This window comes from Chiloscyllium plagiosum, unplaced genomic scaffold, assembly GCF_037043375.1.
Source record: "Chiloscyllium plagiosum isolate Xiang-an unplaced genomic scaffold, Cpla_swu_hap1 HiC_scaffold_8, whole genome shotgun sequence".
Classification (NCBI taxonomy): domain Eukaryota; kingdom Metazoa; phylum Chordata; class Chondrichthyes; order Orectolobiformes; family Hemiscylliidae; genus Chiloscyllium; species Chiloscyllium plagiosum.
In genome coordinates this window covers 99,521,376-99,543,261 of record NW_028270146.1, presented here as the reverse complement: position 1 = coordinate 99,543,261, position 21,886 = coordinate 99,521,376, and the positions used below count along the sequence as shown (strand labels likewise).

The window sequence follows — 21,886 nt, the reverse complement described above, 5'->3', positions numbered from 1 at the left end:
ACCAGATGTGGAGTATCAATTTTGGGCAATACATCGGAGGAAGGCTTTATTGGCCTTGGAAAAGGGGTTGTGCAGATTAACCAAAACAATACTCGCCCTCAAAAGGATTAGATTATGAGGCGAGAATGCACAAATCAAATTTGATAGGATTACAAACTATTTTTATTATCCAGAATAAAAAGCAAAGCCTTGAAATTAGAGCAATGGAGTCAGGCATGTCAGGAAGCAATTCTTCAGGTAGGTACACGCTCTCCAAAAGACTGACAAAATGTTTGTTCAGCAACTACACTAAGAGATCCAAAAACAGCAAGAAAATTGAAGCCAAGATTTAATTAAATGGAGATTCAATGACCAACAAGTATTTCACTATGTCCATACAAACACTAAATTCATACAATGAGACTACCACCCACCCCTAAAAATTCAAGGTAATACAAGCCAGTTTTATGCAATCTTTTCTTTCTTTAACTATTCTGACCTTAGTATTATTTGAAAGGGGGTTCCAGGCTACTGGTTCTTATCTTTTGTCGGATTGGTTAAAAGCACAGTGATCTCTGACCTCACTGGCCAGAAACTGCACAAAGGATCTGTCTATCTATCTCAAATGTGTCCTCTGGCAATTGCTCCATTAACTGTCTAACACCCGGTTTAAAAAAAAAGAGTTCAAGATCTCTCTAACCTCACGCATCTCTTCATCAAGTTTTCGCTGTTCCAGAGCCTCCTTTTCTGCTCGCTTTCGATGTTCCTTCTCTACTTTGTCATATTTTTTCCAGTATAAAAGCATCTCTTTGGTTAGCCTCCGGGCTCGAGGCAGTGTTTCTTTACAGTTTTTCTGTGCCTGGATGGCAGCCCTCCGCACCTCTCGCATACACTGGTGAGCCAGCTGGGGTCAGACAACAATAGAAGACATGTGAATAGTTCAAATTGTAGCACGATATAGTGAGCCACCATTAACTATGTGCATCACTACAAACTGCTCAATCTTCAGTCACTGAAATTGATTCAAATATGGCTGAACTAACACTGTGAATACCTTCAGCTGAAACTATTCATGTCAGTTCAAATTAATACTGATTAGATTAGATGAGATGAGATTCACTACAGTGTGGAAACAGGCCCTTCGGCCCAACAAGTCCACACCGACCCTCCGAAGAGCAACCCACCCAGACCCATTCCCCTACATTCACCCGACTAATACACCTAACATTATGGGCAATTTAGCATGGCCAATTCACCTAACCTGACATCTTTGGACTGTGGGAGGAAACCCATGCAGACACGGGGAGAATGTGCAAACTCCACACAGACCGTTGCCAGAGGCAGGAATTGAACCCAGGTCCCTGGCGCTGTGATGCAGCAGTGCTAACTAGAGCCACTGTGCCGCCCCAAAACTCTTTGATATCTCAAAATCCTTTAACAATATAACACCATAAAGACAGCCCAGCGCACTGAACCCAGTTTAGGCTGCTGATTGAATCGTTATTTACACTGAAATGCTCCCACTGTTCCTACTGACTTATTTGTACAGCCCATTAATTTATCTCCAATTTGAAATCTCTCAATGCAGGTTCGTCCTACCTTCTTGGTGTTGGTGAGGATCATGTTCCGAGCAGAGGACTTTTGTTTGTAGACCTGCAATGAAAGTACATACCAGTCAGTCCTCAGTACAAAATATGAACACAGCATATTGCTCAAGATCAGACCAGAGTAAATTGGACCAAAAATCCCCAACTGCAAACTCATCCTCCATGACATTCACCAATGGTTACAGCACAAAGAGGCTTTTCAGACAATCATAGTACACTTACAAACCAAATGAACAATTAATCAAGTGTTCTCCTCCCTAAAAAGGCTCAATGCTTTGTTTTTTTTCTACCTCTTATCTGCCGAATCCATACAGGGACTAAAATTGTCAAGGATATACCTATTTTTCTAATTAACTGCTGAGAAATGTTATCACATGACTCTGGAGCAGGTGGGACTTGAGCCCAGGTCTCCTAGTCTAGGGACAGGGTCACTACCATTGCAAGAGGGCATTTGTTTTATTTTGTCATTATTTCCATGCAGTTATCACAAACTTTGTTTCATTTCTGCAATTTCTGGTCAGCTGTTGTTAAAGTTCTCTCCACACCGGACTCAAATGTAACCATAAAGGGAGTCCTCGGAAAAATTATGTTTTCTTCCATAGGTTGAGCGCGTTGTTGACAAGACCAGCATTTATTTCCCACCCCAAACCTTCCTTGAGAAAGTGATGGTGAGCCATCTTATTGAACTATTGCAATCCATCTGGTGTTACAACACCTGCAGTGTTTTAGATTAGAAGCTCCAGGATTCTGACCTAACAGTGAAGGAATGGCAACCATGCTGAACGTTGCCACTTCTGACCTTATGTTAGTTCCCCCAATGCCAAAACCTAACTAATGTTAATTTCTTCCAATTCCTTCTTCACACCAGACAGTGTTCCCACATTTTCAATACATTATTTGCCTCCCTTTTGAAGGCAGAATTGAAGTATGCATTTAATTGGTTTGCTACCTCTTCACTTCCCATTCTAAATTCCCAATCCTGACTGTACGGGACTTGTATTCAACTTCACTAACTTTTACCTTTTGCATAATCACAGAAGCTTTTATAATTGGTCTGTACTTACCCTGCAAGCTTCTCTATATTCTATTTTCCCCCTCTTAAAATTAGTGCATTTGTTTCCCTTTGCTGGAATCTAAACTGTTCCCAATTCTCAGGTCTGTTGCTTGTTTGTCTAATTTTTATGCCTCTTCCTTGTATTTAATACTATCACTAATTTCCCCTGTTAGCCATGTGTTCTTTAAATGTCTGCCACTGCCTATCCACCATCACCAGAAAAATACTGCCACCCTCAATTTCCCCTCCAAGCCCCACTATCCTGACCACATCATTCCTTCACCACCACTGGGTCAAAATCTTGAAATTCCTGTCCCAAAAGCACCCTAGCAGATATTGGGATGGCACTGCTCCAAGAAAGCAGCTCACATCAAATTTTCAAGTGCAAATACCAATGCATACTGGACATGGAAGAATTCAAAAATATTATGGATCCAACTTAATAGCTGCACATACTATACAACTGGGATGTGTGTTGAGGGGACACGCAAGCGACTGCTGCTGCTCCGCCTTCTCAATTTTCACCTTGGTTGTTTTCAAGTCTAAGCGGTTTGCTTTGTTTCTATTTCAACACCTCACTGTAAAAGCTAATGGCAATCATGTGCTGCAAATCAAAGCTAAATTCCACCCTAATCCATACCACATCTCCCAACCAATCCAACTTCTCCAGGGATGCGTGGGTTAGCCATTGGAAATGCAGCATTACGGAAATAGGGTAAGGGGGGTCAGTCTGGATGAGATTCTCTGTGAAGCATCAGTATGGACCTGATGGACCTAATAGCCTGCTTTTTACTGAAGGGATTCTATGATCTCCATGCTTGCTTAATGAAATTGCTTGCATGTTCCACTCTGCCAGCCATGTTCAACAAACAATGAAAATCAGAACTACAGAAGTATCCTAGTCTGCAGTGACAGCTATCAGAAAAGGTGCTCATTTCCTGATTGTGCAGCACCAGGTCTCGCTGCAGAAAGAGTAGGCTGGTGGAAACAAGCAGGAAACCACCTGCTTCTTAGGATGACATGGTGGCTCAGTGGTTAGCACTGCTGCCTCACAGCGCCAGAGACACAGGTTCGATTCCCGTTTTGGGCGACTGTCTGTGTCGAGTTGGCACATTCTCACTGGCCATGTGGGTTTCCTACGGGTGGTCCGATTTCCTCCCACAACCCAAAGATGTGCAGGCCAGGTGAATTGACCATGCTAAATTGTCCATAGCGTTCGGTGCATTAATCACCGGTAAATGTAAGAGAATGTGTCCGGGATAGATTATTCTTCAGAGGGTTGGTATGGACTTGTGGGGCCAAATGGCCTCTTTCCACACTGTAGGAAATCTAAAGTAATCACCACTGCAATAGGTCTGTAGAACAGCACCAGAACCTTGTTGTTTAATCAGCTTTCTGTGGAACAGTTTTAAGTACTCACCTTGGGAACCTCCTTTTTGGCAATACTGAGCCAGACCTTGCGTCGCCGTGCATTCAACTGCTCTAAGTTCAAGTGCTTTTTCTTTGAACCGAGAGGAGGAGCATCATGGGAGAACTTGGCAAATATTTTCATCTCAGTTCTTCGTGGGGATTCTCCAGACGAGTGTTCCTCCTCACGCTTCTTCCTCTTCTTCACTTTCTTCAATTTGGCTGGAAAAAATAGGATACGTTAGTAAAAAAAATCAGCTCACAACCTCCACCCCAACACCTGCACGAGTGAACAATTTTTTTTTAAAAGAAACAACTGTGGAGAAACCTCCTCTAAAGTCAAAGCACAAGTAAAAATGCATTCTCAAGTAAAAGGTTACTGCTTACAGATTCAAGTGTGTGCTTAGTCATCCATTCCATTTTCATGCTTGGTCAAACAAAGCTTTTGAACAGGTTAATAAAGGCAAAATACTACAATAGCAAACATCCAAAATAAAAATATTGCTGGAAATACTCAGCATAGAGTCATGGAGATGTACATCATGGAAACAGATCCTTCGGTCCAACTTGTCCATGCCGACCAGATAGCCAAATTAATCTATTCCCATTTGCCAGCATCTGGCCCATATCCCTCTAAACCCTTCCTTTTCATATACCCATCCAGATACCTTTTAAATGATGCAATTGTATCAGCCTCCACAACTTCCTCGAGCAGCTCATTCCATACACAAAACACCCTCTGCGTGAACAAGTTGCCCCTTAGGTCCCTTTCATATCTGTCCCCTCGCACCCTAAACTTTGCCCTCTATTTATCCTATCCATGCCCCTCATGGTTTTAAATAGCTCTGAGGTCAGCCCTCAGCCTTCAACACTTGAAGGAAAACAGCCCCAGTCTATTCAGCCTCTCCCTATAGCACAAGATCCCACTGTAATCTGAGGTAACTTTCTTCGCTGTCCACTTTACCTCCAATTTTGGTGACGTCTGCTAAACTTACTAACTATACCTCTTTTGCTCACATCCAAATCATTTATATAAATGATGAAAGATAGTGGACCCAGTACCAAGCCTTGTGGCACTCCACTGGTCACAGGCCTCCAGTTTGAAAAACAACCCTCCACCACCAACCTCTGTCTTCTACCTTTGAGCCAGTTCTGTATCCCAGGAGATCTAATCTTGTCAAACACCTTACCGAAGTCCATATAGATCACATCTACCGCTCTGTCCTCATCAATTCTTATTGTTGCTTCTTCAAAAAACTCAATCAAGTTTGTGAGACATGATTTCCCATGCACAAAGCCATGCTGACTATCCCTAATCAGTCCTTGCCATTCCAAATACATGTCCATCCTGTCCCTCAGGATTCCATCCAACAACTTGCCCACCAGCGATGTCAGGCTCACTGGTCAAAAGTTCTCTGGCTTGTCCTTACCACCCTTTTTAAATAATGGTACTACGTTAGCCAACCTCCAGTCTTTTGGCACCTCACCTGGACTATCGGTTAGACAAATATCTCAGCAAGGGGTCCAGCAATCAATTCCCACAGAATTTAGGATACACCTGATCAGATCCTGGGGATTTATCCACCCTTATACGTTTGAAGACATCCAGCACTTCCTCCTCTGTAATAAGGACATTTTTCAAGACGTCACCATCTATTTCCCCACATTCTACACCTTCCATATCCTTCTCCACATGAAACACCGATGCAAAATACTCATTTAGTATCTGCCCCATCTCCTGCGGCTTCACACAAAGGCCACCTTGCTGATCTTTGAAGGGCACTATTGACTCCCTACTTACCCCTTTTGTCCTTCATGTATTTGTAAAAAATGCTTTAAATTCTCCTTAACCCAATTTGTCCCTTTTAGATTAGATTAGATTACTTACAGTGTGGAAGCAGGTCCTTCAGCCCAACAAGTCCACACCAACCCTCTGAAGAGCAAACCACCCAGACCCATTCCCCTACATTTACCCCTTCACCTCACACTACGGGCAATTTAGCATAGCCAATTCACCTAACCTGCACATTTTTGGACTGTGGGAGGAAACCCACGCAGACACAGGGAGAATATGCAAACTCCACACAGACAGTTGCCTGAGGCCGGAAATGAACCCGGGTCCCTGGTGCTGTGAGGCAGCAGTGCTAACCACTGCCACCGTGCAGCCCTGAAAGGAAGCGGAGAATGCGGGCATCGATCCCGCTACCTCTCGCATGCAAAGCGAGCGCTCTACCATTTGAGCTAATTCCCCAGGTATTTCTCACTTAAGTATACTCCTACTACATTTATACTCTAAGGATTCACTTCATCTCTCCTGTCAAAACCTTACATGTGCTACCTTCTTCAATTTCTCTCGTCATCCAGCCTACACCTACCAGCCTTTCCTTTCACCGTACCTGGAATATACTGTCTCTGAACTCTCGTTATCTCATTTCTGAAGGCTTCCCATTTTCCAGTCGTCGCTTCAACTGCGAACATCTGCACCCAATTAGCTTTTGAAAGTTCTTGCCTAATACCATCAAAATGATCCTTCCTCCAATTTAAAACTTCAACTTTTAGATCTGGTCTAACCCTTTCCATCACTATTTTGAAACATGTCTGACAATATCAGTAAAGACAGAAAAACAGTGCGAGTTGTTTCATCTCCAGTTACTCAAGATACCATGGGAGACTTGGATAGGATAAATAGACAAAGTCTTTTACCTGAGGTCAGGGAGTCCAGAACGACAGGGTTTAGGGTGAGGGGGGAAAGATATAAAAGAGACCTAAGGGGCAACTTTTTCACGCAGAGGGTGGAACGTGTATGTAATGATCTGCCAGAGGATGTGGTGGAGGCTGGCACAATTGCAACATTTAAGAGGCATTTGGATAGGTATATGAATAGGAATAGGAAGGGTTTGGAGGGATATGGGCCAGGTGCTGGCAGGTGGGACTAGATTGGGTTGGGATATCTGATCGGCGTGGACCGAAGGGTCTGTTTCCATGCTGTACATCTCTATGACACTATACTAGATGCATCCCACAAGATGCGCAGTGGGACTCCTCAAAAAATCCTCAGGCAAGACTACACAGAAATTGACCAGGAAGTTTAAACTTTTTACGGGCAATTTCTCAACAGCTGAAACACTGAAATTCTCCAGGGAAGACTATGACTTACAGTCAGAAACTCTGGAGGCATTTCCACCAGCAGCTCCCTCTACCCTTACCTCCCGAGGTTGCCCATCCACAGCTTTGCTGCCATGCTCTCCATTTATCCACAACCCTCTAGCTTTCCCACCATCCTTGGCCCTCATCCATCACCTTAACTCTCCCCTGTCTGCCATTCAATCCCATCATCCCCTGCCCTTGACACCCTGCTAGCAGCACTGGGTTAAGTAATGAATCCACCATATCCGCAAACATAACCCCAACTTACAGTTACTTGTAATTGAAATTCGCCATCTAGTTCTCATGCACATGTTTCCATCCTGAGCATGTTCAGTATTCTTGAATAGCTCAAGTTTGAGGAACATATCTTCTAATTAGTAATGTAACAGCCTTCTGAATTTAACATGGAGTTCAACAGCTTCAGATAGTGAACATTTTGCTGCATCATTTTTTATGTTGGAATTTGAATCTTGTTTTTCACATTTTTCCTTTCACACAGTTCTCATTCTGACATTTCCACTCACTCCTATTAAATGTGTTGTTCCTTTACCACAAACACTACCACTCCATTTGTTATTCCATGACATAGTTTTCCTTCAATCTCTCCTACCCTCTACCCTATTTTAGGCCTTCACTTTCATTCTTCCTCTTCCCCTCCAACAGGATACAGTTCATCACGGGCTTATGTTCCTTCACTTCTGAAGTCATTTTCAACTGCATTAAATCTATTTTGCTGTCTCCAAAAATAACCAGAGTATTTACAGAGCTCTGATTTTACTCTTTGAACAGGTAATCATCTCAAATCAGTGCCCATTTTGCACACAGTACCAAGTTTGAGCCTCTCCAATCAATTTTCCTGTAACACATCACAAATTATACCCTATAAGGCTGCAACTATGACATACTATTGCTCCTTTTCCTTCACAATCTGTAACCTTGACATGATTAACCACACAATCCTCTTTTCTTCCCTCAGCTGGAAGAGTTCACTTGGTTAAACTTTTTTTTAACCTGGACCATCATCACCAGAGAATCATCTGCAGCGATTTATCTTTGTGACTATGTAGTTAATTCTCTAACTTCTCAAGAACAGGATGTTCGAGCCCTCTTTCATCAATCTGCTGCCGTGCATCTTAATCTACACATATCTTTTCAGGATCCATCGGTATGCTGACAGCACCACCATTTCCTCACTGCCTGATTTACCACTTACCTGATATCCAATTCTGGATGAGCTGAAGTTTCCTCCAATAAATATTGGAGCAAGTGGAACTGTCTTTGAACCTCTCTACAGCTTATATTGACATACCACATTCAATTTGATTAAAGGCGTTTCATAGGAGTGCATGGTACCAAACTTTCTAATATGCAAGGAAAGAAGAGATGTTGTATTATAAGCTGGGTCAGAGATAGATCTGGAGGAGCATCCTAAAGGAAGATACGGAGAGGCAGAGAGATGATAAGAGTATTCAAGGGTCTATGGCTTACAAGGTTAAAGTCATATTAATAAATGGCAGTATCAGCAAGTGGTAGTGCAATGAAAATCAGGGATGGGCGACAAAAATTAGTTAATAAAACTCCTTCAAAGGGTTGTGGTCACTGAGTCAAACAGCATGGGAACAGGCCGTTCTGCCCAAAATTGGTCCATGCTGACCATGGTGCCCACTCACCTAGCTCCAATGGTCCGCATTTGGGTCATACCCCATCCATGTACCTGCCCAAATTTTTTTTTTTTTTAAATTTCTCTTGTACCTGCCTCAACCACTTTCTCTGGCAGCCCATTCCATATACATACCACACTCTGCGTGAAGTTGTTGCCCCTTAGGTCCTTCTCAAATATTTCCCTTCTCGCCTTAAACCCATGCCCTCTGTTTTTCAATTCCCCATCCCTCGGAAAAAGACTACATACATTCAATCTTGTCTACACACCTCATGCATTTTATACACCTCAATAAAGGTCACCCTCATTCTCCTACGTACCAAGGAATAAAGTCCTGTCTGAAACAACCTCTCCCGATAACTCGGGCCTACTTGTCCTAGCAACATCCTCGTAAATCTTCTTTGCACATTTTCCAGTTTAACTATGTCTTTCCTATGACAGCATGACTAAAACTGTACACAATACTCCAAGTGCACCTCACCAACAACTTATACAACTGTAACAACCTCCCAACTCCTATACTCAATGCCTCGATCGATGAAGGCATGTGGAATGCCTCCTTCAACACTGTCTGTGACACCGATTTCAACAAACTATGTACTTGTACTCCTAGGTCCCTCTATTCCACAACACTCCTCAGGACCTTACTATTTACCGTAGACCTCCCAACTTGGTTTGACTTTCCAAATTGCAACACTTCATATTTCTCTGCTTTGAATTCCATTTGCCAATCCTCAATCCTCTTCCCCATCTGATCAAGATTCCCCATATGTTTGATGACCTTCCTCGCTATCAACAATACCTCCTAATTCAGTATCAGCCAAAAACTTACCAGTCATCTACTTTAACTGTCGTCAGGCTTCTTGTATTGAAACCAATGCAGTTTAATTTATCAGTCTTACCTCATTCTCTGTCTTACTCTTACATTCCTTGATTACTTGACTTGCTCCTCTACTCAACTATACCAGCCTCATACTTGTCTTTTCTCACTCTCTTTGGGTGCCATTCCCACTCCCCTCTTACGGTTTAAAGCCTCCACATTTTCCACCCCTGACGCAGATCTTATGTTGCATTAGTTTCAAGTACATTGCCCAAAACTCAGGCTTGTTGACATCCAAAGAAAGGAAACATGTGGTGCTTGATGAGATTACAGAGATACAGAGGATAGAAAGACTTGGAAATAAGCAAAATCTTAATTTTAAAGACCTCCTTAAAAAGAAACCAAATGTTGGTCAAAGGCTATGAGGGCAATGGAAAAATGAGGCTTGGTGTGTTTCAGGACATGAGCAGCATTTTTGATGACCAAATCTAAGGAGGCTAGGATCTGGGAGACCAGAATGTATATGGAGGAATAATCAAATCTGTAGACAATACAGAAAATAGTTTAAGCATTTTATCTCAGATTATGCTGAGCTAAGGACAGGTTTTCCAATGTTAGAGGTGTAAATGGTTGCAGTAAAGATCTTAGTGCAGGTGGAGAAAAGTGTTAGTCAACACATCATGGGGTCATACTTTCACAGTTCACATGAGAGATGGATGGATAATAGTCTAAATAATAATGTCTATTGGAGAGACAGATGATCAGGTGCTCTTAAATCTCAGTGACAAGAAAAGCTTATGATGGTGGAGGACACAGTGGGGAAGGGTTTAAGGTTCAAAGCTGCTGCTGGAATACAGAGCAGTTTTCACAGACAACAGGGCCATGGGTACTTTACGTGATCCAGCCATTCCTTTGTCACTGAACCAAACCCCCTCATTGACTACTGTCTCAGGTTGAACCAGAATGTTCACAACATCACTAGTCCTGAACTAAGCTTCCATCCCCATGACCCCTCCGCCACCAAGTCTACATAGTTCACATCTAGATTAATCAATATTTAACCAGTCCTCAACTCTTCTGTGGACATACAATGTTAAGACAACACACATGGAGGAGGGTAGGAAAAATCTGCACTAAGGTACAACTACATAAGCAGTGAAGGAGCTGAGGAAACCAGAAAGAACCAGTAGAGCTGCTCACTCACCCTTCATTTTTTTCTCCTCTTTCTTCTTTTTCCTGCTGGGGCCCAGGACATGGCGCTGTTGTTCATAGAAATGGTCGTGTGTGGACAGTAGACCTGTGCTGTAGTATCGGTATTGCTGGAGCTGGAGGGATTGTACAAACTAAGCATTACTTCAAATGGAGAAACTTGCAATCACACCATTAGCTTGCAAGCAGTGAAACTAAGTCAAATCTAATACACACAACAGATCAAATAAATGTCCCAAGACTTCAAGGCAGTAAGACTAGAATTGGAGATGCCAGTGAACTGTAGATGTGAATAAAGGTTTTCAACATGTGGGTGATCATCATCAGATGGAGAAGTGCTGGAGAACCAAGAGATCATGTACGTCACTGAGGGCAAGCATTATGTACAAGCAGAATAGCAAAGGGATGCAGTGTTTTCCAGGACCTGCAGCTTACTGATAAAAGGTTGGCCACAATAGCATTGGAATAGTTGAGTCTGCAAAAGTCAAAGATATGGATGAGAGTTTCAGAAGCAAGTGAATAGATGCTTTGAACATGATAGGTAGACACTTGAAGAGGCGATTTTGTGGTGACCGTAGACAAGGACAAAATTCAGTGGTAATGTAGTTGGAGTCAAAGACCATGACTTTTCCATTTTTAACTGGAATATACTGCTGATTATCATTTCAAAAGGAAAAGCTGAAGAATTTCCAAACATCTTCAACCAGAAGTGCCATCTCAGTCCCCCAGCATCACAGAGGCCAATGTTCAACCAGCTTTATTCACTCACACATTAAGAGACTGGATTCTGCAGAGGCTACAGGCCTTGACAATATTCTAACAACAGCACTGAAGACCTGTGCTCAACGTTAGCACACATTGTTAGCCATAATGTTCCAGTATAGCTACAACACTGGCATCTACGCAAAGTGGAAAATAATCTGGGTACATCCTGTCCACAAAATACGGTACAAGTTCAACCCATTCAATTATCTTTCTGCCCACTTGCAATCAGCAGCAGCAATGTAATTGAAGTAACGTCAACAGTCACTGACACTCAATTTGGGTTTTGCCAGGGCCACTCCACTTCCGACCTTGAGGCAGCCTTGGCTCAAACACGAACAAATGCTGAATATAAAAGTTTGAGTGACAGTCGCTGCCTTGACATCAAGGCAGCATTTGATCTAATCAACGAGCCTCTCTTCGGGTTAGATTCATACTTAGCACAAAGATGACAGATTGTTGGAGGCCAACCATCTCAAGCCCAGGACATAATTGCAGAATGCCATCTGGGTAGTCTCCGAGGCCTATCTTGAGCTGCTTCATCAATATATTAGCTCTATCGTAAGGTCAGAGGTAGAAATATTCACTGCTAACTGTATAATGTTCAGCACCATGTGACTCCTTAGATACTAGGCAATCTGTATTTATATGTAGCAAATGTGGACAAAATTTACACTCAAGCTGATGTGCCAAGTTGCAATCAAGCCACACTAGTATCAGACAATGACCATCTCCAATGAGAGAACATAACCATTTCCCCTTGACATTCAATAGCATTATCAATTGAATATCCCACTAACAACGTCCTGGGGTTACCATTGACCAGAAACAAAACTAAATCAGTGAGATAAATGCAAATCATCCTGTCTTGGAGTTGTATTACTGTTCTTTCATCACTGGATCACAATTCTGTATCACTTTCCCTATTAGCATTGTGTATGCACCAAACCATATGAACTGCAGATAGTCAAGAAAGTGACTTACCTTTCAAGGGCAATGAGGGAAGGCAATAAATGCTGTTCTAGCCTATGACAGAATAATTTGAAGAAGTCAAGCTAGACACCAGACAAAAACAACAGTGCAATGGAGAGAAGGAGATGGATGGAGAAATAGAGTCCAATATTCTGTGCTCTTCTTTGATAACACATCTTATGTTTATTGAAGCCACCAGCAAAGAGCAGCACGTGAATAATAGGTGACAGGAACATGGAGCAAGACAGCATTCTCTAGTGCTCTTTTGCTATCTTGACTTACCCAAACCTGATGCTTTTCGCATCAGAGAGCGGGGGGAGCTGGGCGGAAGTGAAGGCAGAGCGCAAAGTCAGTCGGGAAGGTAAGTGATTGTTATTTGAGTGGGTGCGTTCTAGACCCCAGGTCCTACAAAGTAGGGCCTCCCTCCCTCCCTCCTCTAACCTAAATTAAAAGTCCACAGACTTGCCCCAAAAAGAGGGTCCAAGGAAGTTCCTGTGGATTGAAGAGTGAGGCTTTAGCTCAGGAGTCTTTGACAAGGAGGTTGAGTGAAGTGATTACGCCACAGTTGAAGAGGGTGAAGACATGACTGCCAAGCTGGTTCAGTGTGCTACGTGCTTGATGTGGGAGGTTAACGACTCTGGTGTGTCTGGCTCGTATAAATGTGGAAAGCGTGTGCAAGTTCAGCTACTGACAGAGCATATTGCAGCACTGATGAAAGAACTCGAGGACATGAGGCTCATCAGAGAGAACGAGATCTTTCTGGACAAGACCTTCAGCAAGGTTATTACACCAATCGTACCAGAAGAGAGCAGAAGATGAGGAAGGCAGAGAGGAGACAGGTGCAAGAGACGCCGGGGGAAGTACCTGTCAGGAACAAGTTGAATCTTTTAGAAACAGTAGAGACAGATGACACTGCCAGTCCGTGAGGCGGCCAGTTCTGTCAATCAAAAGTTGGCTTGGAGACAGAGCGGAAGAGTCGGACATCGCACAGAGTCGTGGTAATAGGGGACTCCATAGTGAGAACAACTGACCGGGGTTTTTGTGGCAGCAGACGGGACTTAAGGATGATGTGTTGCCTTCCTGGTGCCAGGGTTAAAGACATCACAGAGTGCAAGAAATCCTCAAGGACAAAGTGAAGAGCCAGAGGTGGTGTTACACGTCGGCACAAGTGATGTCAGGAAGAGGAGGAACATACTACGCGGGACTTCGGAGAACTAGGAAGAAGGCTGAAAAGCAGGACGTCCAAGGTGGTTATCTCCGGTTTGCTTCCAGTTCCTCGGGCTGGTGCGGCCATAAACAGGGAGATAATGGACTTGAATGTGTGGCTGTGAACTGGTGCAGGAAGCAAGGATTTAAATTCTTGGATCACTGGGGTATGTTTTGTGGTAAGCATAAATTCTACAAGAGAGACGGTTTGCACCTTAATAGGTTAGGGACCAGTATTCTGGCATGCAGTTTAAATGTAGCTGTGTTGCAGTAGCAAACCTAAGTAGCGTAGGGGGGGGGGGGGGAACGACAAACTGGATGTTTAAGAAGGAAATTGGAGGGAAAGTTAGAACAAGGGAAGTCAAGAAAGAGAACTGTATCAATGAGGCAGAAAACTCAAAGGGATCATGCTGTAAGGTTGAGTGAACTAGGAGTTGATGGGAGGGGTGAGGGCAGTAACAAATTCAAAATACTATACATTTAATGCACGAAGCATTATAAATAAGACGGATGAGCTTGAGGCTCTTTTGGAAATTGGCAGATACGATATTGTGGGGATAACTGAGACGTGGCTTCAAGTGGACAGGGCCTGGGAAATGAATATTCAAGGCTACACGTGCTATCGTAAGGACAGACTGACAGGCAGAGGGGGTGGGGTGGCCATGTTGGTAAGGGATGATATTCAGTCCCTTGCGCGGGGGGACCTAGAATCAGGGGATGTAGAGTCAGTGTGGATAGAGCTGAGAAATACGAAGGGTAAAAAGACCCTCTTGGGAGTTATCTACAGGCTCCCAAACAGTAGTCTGGATGTCGGATGCAAGTTAAATCAGGAGCTGAAATTGGCCTGTCGCAAAGATGTTACTACATCTTTGTTAAGGGGGATTTCAACATGCAGGTAGACTAGGAGAATCAGGATGGTATTGGACTTCAAGAAAGAGACTTTGTGGAGTGCCTCAGAGATGGATTCTTAGAACAGCTGGTGCTGGAGCTGACCAGGGAGAAGGCAATTCTGGATCTGGTATTGTGCAACGAACCAGAATTGGTCAGGGACCTCGAAGTGAAGGAGCCATTGGGAAGTAGTGACCATAATACAATAAACTTCAATCTGCAATTTGAGAGGGAGAGGGTACAATCGGAAGTGACAATATTTCTGTTGAATAAAGGGAACTATGGAGCTATAAGGGAGGAGCTAGCCAAAGTTCAATGGTGCAATACCTTAGCAGGGATGACAGTGGAGGAACAATGGCGGATATTTCTGTGTATAATGCAGAAGTTGCAGGATCAGTTCATTCCAAAAAGGAAGAAAGATCCTAGGAGGAGGCAGGGGTGGCCGTGGCTGACAAGGGAAGTTAAGAAACATATAAAGTTAAAAGAGAAAAAGTATAACATAGCAAAGATAAGTGGGAAAACGGAGGACTGGGAAGCTTTTAAAGAACAACAGAAGATTACTAAGAAGGAAATACGCAGAGGAAAAATGAGGTACGAAGGTAAACTGGCCAATAATATAAAGGAGGATAGTAAAAGTTTTTTTTAGGTATGTGAAAGGCAAAAAAATGGTTAAGACTAAAATTAGTCCCTTGAAGACAGAAACAGGGGAATATATTACGGGGAGAAAGGGAGGTCTGCAGATGCTGGAGATCAGAGCTGAAAATGTGTTGCTGGAACAGTGCAGCAGGTCAGGCAGCATCCAGGGAACAGGAGAATCGACGTTTCGGGCATATCGACGTTTCCTGAAGAAGGGCTTATGCCCGAAACGTCGATTCTCCTGTTCCCTGGATGCTGCCTGACCTGCTGCGCTGTTCCAGCAACACATTTTCAGCAATATATTACGGGGAACAAAGAAATGGCAGAAGAATTGAATTGGTACTTCAGATCTGTGTTCACTTGGGAAGACACAAGCAATCTCCCTGAGGTAACAGTAGCTGAAGGACCTGAACTGAAGGGAATTTATATTTGCCAGGAATTGGTGTTGGAGAGACTGTTAGGTCAGAAGGTTGATAAGTCCCCAGGGCACTGAAGGAGGTGGCTCGAGAAATTGTGGATGCGTTGGTGATTATTTTCCAGAGTTCAATAGATTCAGGATCAGTTCCTGCGGATTGGTGGCTAATGTTGTACCACTTTTTAAGAAAGGTGGGAGAGAAAAAGCAGGAAATTTTCGACCAGTTAGTCTGACCTCAGTGGTGAGAAAAATGCTGGAGTCTATTATAAAGGATGAAATTACGACACATCTGGATAGTAGTAACAGGATAGGTCAGAGGCAGCATGGATTTATGAAGGGGAAATCATGCTGGACTAATCTTCTGGAATTTTTTGAGGATGTAACTCTGAAGATGGACGAGGGAGATCCAGTAGATGTAGTGTACCTGGACTTTCAGAAAGCTTTTGATAAAGTCCCACACAGGAGGTTAGTGAGCAAAATTAGGGCACATGGTATTGGGGGCAAAGTACTAACTTGGATTGAAAGTTGGTTGGCTGTTAGGAAATAAACAGTCGTGATAAACGGCTCTATTTCGGAATGGCAGGCAGTGACCAGTAGGGGACTGCAGGGATCAGTCCTGGGACCGCAGCTTTTTACAATATATGTTAATGATATAGAAGATGGTATTAGCAATAACATTAGCAAATTTGCTGACGATACTAAGCTGGGTGGCAGGGGAAATGTGATGAGGATGTTAGGAGATTACAGGGTGACCTGGACAAGTTAGGTGAGTGGTCAGATGCATGGCAGCTGCAGTTTAATGTGGATAAATGTATGGTTATCCACTTTGATGGCAAGAACAGGAAGGCAGATTACTACCTCAATGGAATCAATTTAGGTAAAGGGGCAGTACAGAGAGATCTGGGTGTTCTTGTACACCAGTCAATGAAGGTAAGCATGCAGGTAGTGAAGAAGGCTGGCCTTCATAACAAGAGGGATTGAGTATAGAAGCAAAGAGGTGCTTCTGCAGCTGTACAGGGCCCTGGTGAGATCACACCTGGAGTAGTGTGCGCAGTTCTGGCCTCCAAATTTGAGGAAGGACATTCTGGCTATTGAGGGAGTGCAGCGTAGGTTCACGAGGTCAATTCCTGGAATGGCAAGATTACCTAACACTGCAAGACTGGAGCAACTGGGCTTGTATACCCTGGAGTTTAGAAGACTGAGAGGGGATCTGATTGAGACATATAAGATTATTAAAGGATTGGACACTCTGGAGGCAGGAAACATGTTTCCGCTGATGGGGGAGTGCCGAACCAGAGGACACAGCTTAAAAATACGGGGTAGACCATTTAGGACAGAGATGAGGAGAAACTTCTTCACCCAGAGAGTGGTGGCTGTATGGAATGCTCTGCCCTAGAGGGCAGTGGAGGCCCAGTCTCTGGATCCATTTAAGAAAGAGTTGGATAGAGCTCTCAAGGATTGTGGAATCAAGGGTTATGGAGATAAGGCAGGAACAGGATACTAATTAAGGATGATCAGCCACAATCATATTGAATGGTGGTGCTGGCTCGGAGGGCAGAATGGCCTACTCCTGCACCTATTGTATATTGAAGGGGCAAGGGAGGCACTTTAAAATGGTTCCAGATCTGATCTGAAATCAAATCTCCAGATTGTGCATAAATGTAACCCACAAGTTTCTTGTCATGCCTCTACCAAAGTTGATGGGAAGCGTAGCACAAAACCCTGACTAGTATCATATTTGTATCATAAACATTCTCTGACTTTACTCATGAATAAGTCCACCCTAGTTTATACATTTCCAGACACCTGCTTTGCTGGTCTTGATTCGCCTATTAAAACAAGTGTCTCAGCCTCAGATTCAATTTCCAAGGTGCTGCTGTAAAGGAGACCTGGCCTCAGATCTCTTGTCACAAAACAAGCTTTAAGTGCTATATAAACACAAGTACACAAATGGACCATTCAGCCCTGGAACGTCTCCTCCAATTTAAATGGCTAATTGTAACCTAGCTTGCTTTACTTATTTTCCTAATCAACCTATTCAGATATGTCATTACACACCTTTGGAGCAGGTGAGACTTCAATCTGGGCCTCCTAGTCCAGGGGCAGGCACACTAACATGGCTCAAAGACCTTTTGTATATTTAACCAACAAAGATTGATCTCAGATGCAAAATACTTAACTGAGCTAGTATTGAACCCTTTGTGGAAGACGCCTTCACATATTTCTGTTTCTGTATTTGAAGAACTGTTTTCTCACTTTTCTTCTCAATTGTCTGGCTCTCATCTTTAGGTCTTATTCCTTTAGCCTATATTGCCCTACAAGTGGAAAAGGTTTCTCTATCAACACTATCAATTGAGTTCAAAATCCTAAGCATCCCTTACGCTTCCACATTGTAGGGTATACAGGCCTAATTTACATGTTCTCTTCATTTGGAGGCCCAGTAGCATGCTAATGAATCTAAACTGCATTCCTGCAAAGACCAATACATCCTTTCAACAGAGTGACAGCTGAAAGCATAAACAGTACTCCAAAACAGGGCTTTGGTCAACTGTAACAAAAATTCCCTTTATATTGTTTCCTTCTAGATAGAAAGGTCAACATTAGCCTTTTGGTTAGGCACAAAAGTAATCAATTTCAGCTAATGTAAGGGAACCCCAAATTTCCCTAGGCCTTTAGTGTTCCTGATTTTGCATGATCTGACTAAATATTGACATTAACGTTTCTTTGATCCACAACACATGACTTCAAATTTACTTATGTTACTATCCATCTGCTATAGTCTTGTCTGCTCAGCCATTTTGTGACTTTAGCTCCCACCAAAACATTGCTGTCACCAATCTTTGCCCTCAGCAGGCAGTGAACAATATGGCTGTGTAAAGAGTACCTTTTGCCTGCTAACCCAGCAGTGTCAGGCAGCTATCAATGAGCTAATTCCCAGAAATAGATGCAGCAGATTTGCAAGTCCACACTCATGCTTCACAGGCAATTGGATAAACAGTCAGCACCATACAGATGCCATTTTAATCTTGTACAGGCTAATGTGACCCCTCCACAGTACCAAGCTCAGGCCCCAATATATCCCAAATTCTTTCAACAGAAAGTATCACAAAAATGACCATCTTTATTCAGCCTAGTGAAAAACATCTTACTTCCAAAGCAAGTAACTTCCCCATGTCATTTGCAGTAGTTTACTTTGAGAAGTGCAACTCCCCATGAACTTTCACCATTTATTCTCTTCATACTGGTCAATGAGTTCTTAACAGTTTTCATGGACACAACGATCTCAAAGTGGCTCTGTTCCCCAGCAATCCACAAGGTGCCAAAAACGGAACAACTGGTAGATGATAGAACTGCTTACCTCTCTATCATTGTGCACTTTGCTCTGATGCAACTTCCTGTACTTATGCAGACGCAACATATCGTGCAACTCCTCCTTGGTGAGCACAAACTCCCCTTCGATATCATCATCATCTGTATTGGAGTCTGAAGTCTCATTGCTCAAGAGAATACTCTACACACAAAGAAAAAAAACAGATATCTGCACAAATCAGATTTAGTAGGCAGGTTCGTAGGCAAAATGATTCGTAGTGAGGCAGATATGATCATCACTAAGTTGGGAATAAGCCATATGCAAACAGAATTCCAAATCGCCTACTCAGTTTTCAAATCTCTTCAACACACGCACTTTCAACCAAATACTAACATTCTCTCTGTTCCTGCCATCTTGCTGGAAGTGTGTCACAATCTCCAAAGGTATTCTGATGAGTGGAAGACGACCTGAGGAAATCACCAATTTAAGCTCTGTTTCAAATAACAATTCAGGTGCTACATTTTAAGTCTTGGAGTTCACCATGTCAAGTTTCTCATGCTGTCCCACGTTTTTGTATTTCTTATTTTTATTCTGGGACATGATGTCAGACTTACTAATTGCTGATGATGGGCTGGTTTTTACATATTCTGTCTGATACATCTAAAAACTTCTATTTAATCAACACATGAATTCAGTGTTTTGCAAGATTAGCTTTGCCTTATCAAGTCTTTCTTATTTGTCTGTCACAATAACCACCATGCTATGCCCTCTTTCAACATTTGAGTGAGTGTGAGCTATGCCCTCTTTCAACGTTTGTGTGAAGCCCAAACATAGACTGCACACCCACACCAATGGCACCCACTCTATAAATCTTCATTATACCTTCACGCTATCAGACTAAATCTCTAACCTTGAAGTAAAATGCAGCATTGGTGTCTTGCTCAGTTCTGAGCTGCAAACGGAGTGAAACTGGAATAGGCACTGGGGGGAACAGTGGCATCAGTGGCTTAGAGACAAAGGTTATGATGTGGGTCAATGTCTGACTTCAAACTTCTTGGTATTCAGTTACTTTAAACGTGTTGCAGAAGTTTAGTTCTGACGAGTGGTGCTGAGAGTGAAACATTTATATTGTTACTATTACCTGTTCTTATCCTCACTAAGCATTAATAGCCCAAAAGATGATGTGGTCGAGAAAATTTGAAGATTTGCATATTTCACCACCACAAAGACCACATCCCGAAATCCAGTTGACTAAATCAAACTCATAAGTAGAATTCCACAAGCCACCAAACAGGTGCAACAGAAAAGCACATTAAGAGCCAGTTCACATCAATCACCCTCTCCGTGCATCAAATACGCTTCACATCACAAAGTAGTATCAAGTCATCTGCATGCATAAACATTCAAACCATATTAGGAAAATACAAACTTTAAACCCATGTAACTGTGCATAAACTACACTTATCTTGCAGTGACATATTTCCAGTCATATTGATAACAGTCAAACACTTTTAAATTGGGCATAAATAATTTTCGAACAGCACCCAGGTCCTCACTCATAGGGTCAAAGTCTCCAGTAACATGCAGCTTCAATAGTGTGGGTCGTGGATAATTTGTCACACCACCATTTTCAGCTTGAGTTCCAGATATCAGCTGCACTAGCATATGAACTGGGTCTTTGCCTGGAGCAAGATGGTCACATGGAGCTACTCCCTTTCAAGTTGTGCCCAAATGAAAGAAGGCAAAGAAAGATTGCTGCAAAATTTAAGCCTTGTGGAAAGCAACACAAGTTTTCCAAATAGCTTGGAAAGTATGCAACTGCCTTTCAAGATCAAGTAATAACTGAGTATCACAATTATCTCAATGCAAAGGTTACAGAAGAGAGAACTCCTTCTGGAATACATGGGACTTGCACAGGTCAAGTTCCAGCTTGGGTCCAGTGTCCTTACATTACCCTTTGCAGTTAGTTAGTGTACCAGTGGTCATATAATCTGACCTCATATGAAGGATGCCACTGGAGCAGAGGCTTCAACGTTCCCACTGAGTGCTGAACTGTGCCCAACAATCAGCTTTGGATTGAGAAAGAAAACTTGGGGGGGAAAAAAAAGGACACCCAAGGTTAGTCAAATCATCGGAGTATTTCAGCGACTATCAGGGAACCTGAACAGTCTGGCAGCTAAAGAACAAACAAGAACACAGCAAGTCTTTCACATCTTCTTAATGTCCCAAAGCACTTTACAACATAACTGAAGCTTAGTCACTGTTGTAAAATATAAAAACACAAAATGGTTGACAAATACAGCAAAATTATTGGAATTTTTAAAATAGTTGAAAGGTTGAACAGTTTTCATTAATTCACAGGATGAGGGCATCGCTGACTGGGCCAGCATTTATTACCCACCTAGTTGTCCAGAGGGCAGCCAGAGTCAATCACATTGCTGTGGGTCTGGAGTCACATGTAGGCCAGACCAGGTGAGGACAGCAGATTCCTTCCCTAAACAACATTAGTGAACCAGGTGGGTTTTTCCGGACAAACAGCAATGGATTCACGGTCACCAAGAGACTCTGAATTCCATATTTTATTCAATTCAAATTCTATCATCTGCCATGGAGAGATTCAAATCCAGGACCAAAGACACTTCCTTGGTCTCTGGAATAACAGTTCAGCAATAATACCACTAGGATGACACCTCTCCAATGGCAAGAATTACCTCCTTGCTCTTCATCAAATAGTGCCATAGGATATTCTGTATTCACCTAACAGTAACGTGGCCTCTGTTTAATGCTTCATCTGAAAATCTTTGACAGGACACG

At 42.8% G+C, this 21,886-nt stretch overlaps 1 protein-coding gene and 1 non-coding gene across 3 annotated transcripts in view; both read right to left on the bottom strand.

Annotated features, from left to right (window-relative positions):
• ino80 (INO80 complex ATPase subunit) overlaps nucleotides 1-21,886 on the bottom strand; it is a 215,530-nt gene that overhangs the window by 146,849 nt on the left and 46,795 nt on the right. For both annotated transcript variants that reach the window (XM_043698306.2, XM_043698307.2), the window contains exons 5-9: nucleotides 19,121-19,273; nucleotides 10,879-10,999; nucleotides 4,061-4,269; nucleotides 1,579-1,632; nucleotides 680-883 (exon numbers count right to left, since the gene is read on the bottom strand). In XM_043698306.2, the coding sequence (XP_043554241.2) occupies nucleotides 680-883; nucleotides 1,579-1,632; nucleotides 4,061-4,269; nucleotides 10,879-10,999; nucleotides 19,121-19,273 (741 nt within the window). The remainder of the gene's footprint in view (nucleotides 1-679; nucleotides 884-1,578; nucleotides 1,633-4,060; nucleotides 4,270-10,878; nucleotides 11,000-19,120; nucleotides 19,274-21,886) is intronic.
• Nucleotides 6,226-6,298, bottom strand: trnaa-ugc (transfer RNA alanine (anticodon UGC)). Its single transcript has one exon. It is a non-coding gene; the product is annotated as a tRNA-Ala (tRNA).